Here is a 4,517-nt window from a genome sequence, read left to right as displayed (position 1 = left end):
CATGTCTCCTGCATCATTTCAGACTCATTTCCCTGGAGGTCAGCAGCTCATGTTTGGGACCTGCGCTGGAATTTCACAATAAAGTTCTGGTGGTTTGAACTAGGGTTGGGAACGATAAAGCGATATGACCGGATAAGCGCTTTTCCAGGCGAGAGATGCGGCTGTGTCGGCGGCAGAGTCCTCAATCGATACGGATCAGCCATGAATCCTCAGATGAATCGATTGCAGAGTTGTGGATCGGATATCGTGATAGGAGTCGGCTGCCTGAGGCTTCACAGTTTTCATCTCTAAAACAACGCGAGAGCTCACGAAACCCATAATGTCACGTTCCTAAGCCAAAACTTACAGCATAACTACAGCAACATGACTGACAACAGCACCATATTGCCAACAGCTCCAGCGGCAGCTTGAGCAGTGAAAATAGTTTTATGTTTGCTTCTCTTTTCCTGGACTAATATTTGCCACTACTGACAATTTAAGCCACAGGATATTTGTCATTTTTGGAGTGGCTTTGCACTGTTTATTTACGGCTATAGTGAATTATGTTCTGTTTTTATATATCTACATTTTATTTTCTGATCCCATCCAACAACATGATGTTCATTCAGTAAGTCTTTTTTTGCCCTTGTCTAAAAATAAAAACACTGACATGGGATTTTGTTGTTGTTTATTTCTGACAGTGCCATAAAGCAACAATGCTCGGGGATATGAGCTCTTTCACATGTTTGAAAATACTGTAAGAATGTCATTTTATAGAACGGGCCTTTTTATGATGAACGTGTACATCAACACACACACACACTGTGCATGCTTGCTTCCCCTCCCCCAAACAAAGCTGCATGAGGGGGGAGGGGCTTAGAGCACGGGCTGAACGTGAGGTGGGCGGGGCTTGGAGGAGGGGCTCAAGGTCAGGTGGGCGGGGCTTGGAGGAGGGGTCATGTCCACACTTGAGCAGGTGAATCTGAAAACAGTTTTGTCCCTCCTCCCCCTCGACACTGCAGCAGAGCTTTCAGCCGCCGGCCACGAACCAGCAGCCCCTCCCCCAGAGCCCCAGAGCCCCGGAGCCTGGAGCCCAGAGCCCCGGAGCCCCGGAGCCCGGAGCCCAGAGCCCGGAGCCCAGAGCCCCGGAGCCTGGAGCCCCGGAGCCCGGAGCCCGGAGCCCGGAGCCCGGAGCCCGGAGCCCCGGAGCCCGGAGCCCCGGAGCCCGGAGCCCGGAGCCTGGAGCCCCGGAGCCCAGAGCCCCGGAGCCCAGAGCCCCGGAGCCCGGAGCCCGGAGCCCGGAGCCCGGAGCCCCGGAGCCCAGAGGCCCGGAGCCCGGAGCCCGGAGCCCGGAGCCCCGGAGCCCAGAGCCCCGGAGCCCGGAGCCCGGAGCCCGGAGCCCCGGAGCCCTGCTGCAGGGAACGTGAACGTGACCGTGAACGTGACCGTGAACGTGAGTGCAGGGTTCTCTGTTCAGACGTGAGGCAGAAACTCTGTGGTGAAAATGTGAACGTCAGACTGTGCTCTTCCTCCTGAGCTGAATGAGCTCCTGCTCGGCTTCAGCGGGGAAACAAACTCAAGCCGGGCTATTTTTACCTGCTTCCTCTGCTCCTGCTCACTCGAGGTTTTTCAGCTGACATGGCAGCGAGGCTCCGGGCCCCCAGCTTCCTGCCGTCTGATCGATCACTGATCGGTCAGGTGTGACGTGATCTGATCAGCAGAGGAGAGCTCGTGTGGTTCCTGATCTGTTTCTGCACTCCAGCTTAATAAAGTGGACTCAGTGGAGTTTCTCTGAGGACGTCTGGAAAAAAGAACCTTTCATGACCTGAACATGATCAGTCAGGTTTTTAAAAACCAAACTGCTGACAGCCGAGCTCTGTCCTCGCTACGTGTCCTTTTTCCCGCGTCTGCAGTTTTCCTGGCTTCCTATTGGACATGATGCTATTGACCTGGCACGGCGCTGTGCTGTGATTGGCTGGGAGCTGCACACCTGCCGCCCAAAGGCCGGCGCCCAGAAGAGCCCCGAGCTCAGCAAAACAAGAAACTCCAGGCAGAGGGCAGGGTCTCTGCAGACACACACACACACACACACACACACACACACACCAACACACAGACACACCAACACACACTTCTAGTGGCTCACACTTCATGATGGAGAGATTATTTTTTAGCAAACTCCTTCTCATTCCGTCTTTAAGAAGAGTTATGGGGATCAGTGTTGAACTGAAACGTTCACTCAGGACCATGGTGTGTGTTTGCATGTTTGTGTGTGTGTGTGTGTGTGTGAGTGTGTGTGTGTGTGTGTGTGTGTGTGTGTGTGTGTGTGTGTGTGTGTGTGCTCAGGGGAAACTGAGGACAGGTTCAGGCTTTCCTGGTGCAGAAGACGAAGCCTGTGACCTTCACTGCAGCACTTTGCAGATCTGAGGATTCACCAGCCAACAAATCCAACTGCCAGAGGACGTCCTGCTCCCCAGCACACACACACACACACACACACACACACACACTGCCTCTGTCATTTACATTTTGTGAAGCAGTGAATAGAAACTCCATGTTTTTTCCTGCATGTCACCACATTCAGCAGAAACGTGGCTGTTTTTAACACTGAGTGTCCGACCTGCAGCCACACACACACACACACACACACACACACACACACACACACACGCACACACAGATCTGAGGTGTTCTGCACACACAGCACATCAGCACCCAAAGTCAGTGCAGCAAATGTCGCCGCTGCATTCATTAGCTGGCGGCGACTCCTGAGGGATTGTGGGTAAGTGACGGGGCAGGGCAGAGCGAGGCTTCATGTCCGTCCAGGCCAGAAGATCAAAACCACATCAGCAGCAACGCAGCAGCACTCCAACGCTGCACATTTAGCATTAACACATACACACACACACACACACACACACGCCTCTGATGATTCACCACAGCAGTGACATCACAGTGACATCACAGTGACGCTGCACACCCCCCGCTCTCTGCTGAGCAAATCAAAGCCCCAGTCATCAGCTGGATATTTATCATCAGAATATTTATGTTGTACCTTTATGACTTTAATCTCTGAAATTGTGAATTTTCCTCTCAGATTATCTGTCAGGATCTTCTGCTCCTCAGTCTGAACGAGGATTTGCTCTGAAAAGTCAAATCAAACTGAAGTGAAGAGGCGGTGATGCAGCCAGCTCCCCGTGTGACCTCCTGCCTGCTGCCGCTCCACACACTCTGTTATGCAACACACACACACACACACACACACGCAGTGCTGAGTTGGAAAAATCAATGTGCCTCTGTCCGAGCCGCCCGCCGATCAATCAGCTCCCTGACGCCGCCGCCCGGCACTTCCTGCCGCCGGCCGCCGCGAAAACACAGACATGACGGAGCTCCAGGAGGAGAAACACGGACATGACGGAGCTCCAGGAGGAGAAACACGGACATGAACTGCAAAACTCAAAATCTTACCAAGATTATTTGTCTTACTTCAAGTCAAAAATGTCTTATTTGTAGTCAAAATATCTCATTACACTAAAAATAAGACATGATCAGCTCAGAAATAACTTGTTTTTAGACAACTGTCTCTCGTTTCAAGTGAAAATTTGCTTGTTTCATTGGCAAAATTTGTTTCTTGTTTCTAGCTAATTTTCACTTATTTCAAGTGAATTTTCACTTTTTCCACTGGCAAATTTTGCCAATGAAACAAGCAAATTTTCACTTGTTTCACTTGTACTTCTGAGCTGATCATGTCTTATTTTAAGTGTAATGAGATATTTTGACTAGAAATAAGACATTTTTGACTTGAAATAAGACAAATAATCTTGGTAAGATTTTGCGTTTTTGCAGTGTGACGGAGCTCCAGGAGGAGAAACGCTCCCAGCTCCTCCTCACGCCTCCCCCTGGCTCTCAGGCTGGGAGGATCCAAACCCCATGGAGCCTCTGGAGCAGCACCTTCAACATTTTTTTTTATTTTTAAATTTTCCAAAATACAAATGTACTGAAGATTGAAGAAAAGAAGCCGCCCAACACACAGGCAATGATCAGGGATGCAAAATTGAAAAAAACAAAATGTTGACTGTATTTATTTATAATTACAACATTGACACGGCTCTCTCTCTCTCTCTCTCTCACACACACACACACGTCACATGAAAAACTAGACAGAAATGAGAAAGCAGAGATTCCTCAGCTGCTCCTCAGAGACAAACTGTCATATCGTCAGAAATATCTTTTTTTTTTTTTCAATATGAAGAGCAGATCCTCATGTAGCTTCCATCAGTTTGATGCCTCATATCAACATGTTTTTAATTTTTCCTGTTTTTCTGGGCTCACCGTCTCCGAGCCTCACTGTGTCTGCTTCTGCTGTTTGTGTCCTGAACTCCTGTTTCCACATCGTCTTATTAGTTTGTTTACTTCCTGTTTGTTTACAGCTGATCGGTTTCATTTTTAATATCTTCACTGTTTTTCAGCTTCTCTTTCCATCGTAAAAAAAAAAAATCAAATATTCAGTTTGTGAGCCAGAGTTGTGTTTTCATCTC

The 4,517-nt window shown here is 49.3% G+C and overlaps 1 protein-coding gene across 1 annotated transcript in view; it reads right to left on the bottom strand.

Moving 5' to 3' along the window:
- Positions 1-939, bottom strand: part of apc2 (APC regulator of WNT signaling pathway 2) — a 30,982-nt gene extending 30,043 nt beyond the window's left edge. Inside the window, exon 1 of the mRNA XM_030048803.1 lies at positions 865-939. Coding sequence (XP_029904663.1) covers positions 865-939 — 75 coding nt within the window. The remainder of the gene's footprint in view (positions 1-864) is intronic.
- Between the last annotated feature and the right edge of the window lie 3,578 nt (positions 940-4,517).

This window comes from Myripristis murdjan, chromosome 4 (genome assembly GCF_902150065.1).
Source record: "Myripristis murdjan chromosome 4, fMyrMur1.1, whole genome shotgun sequence".
NCBI lineage: Eukaryota > Metazoa > Chordata > Actinopteri > Holocentriformes > Holocentridae > Myripristis > Myripristis murdjan.
This window is presented reverse-complemented; position numbering and strand designations above follow the sequence as displayed.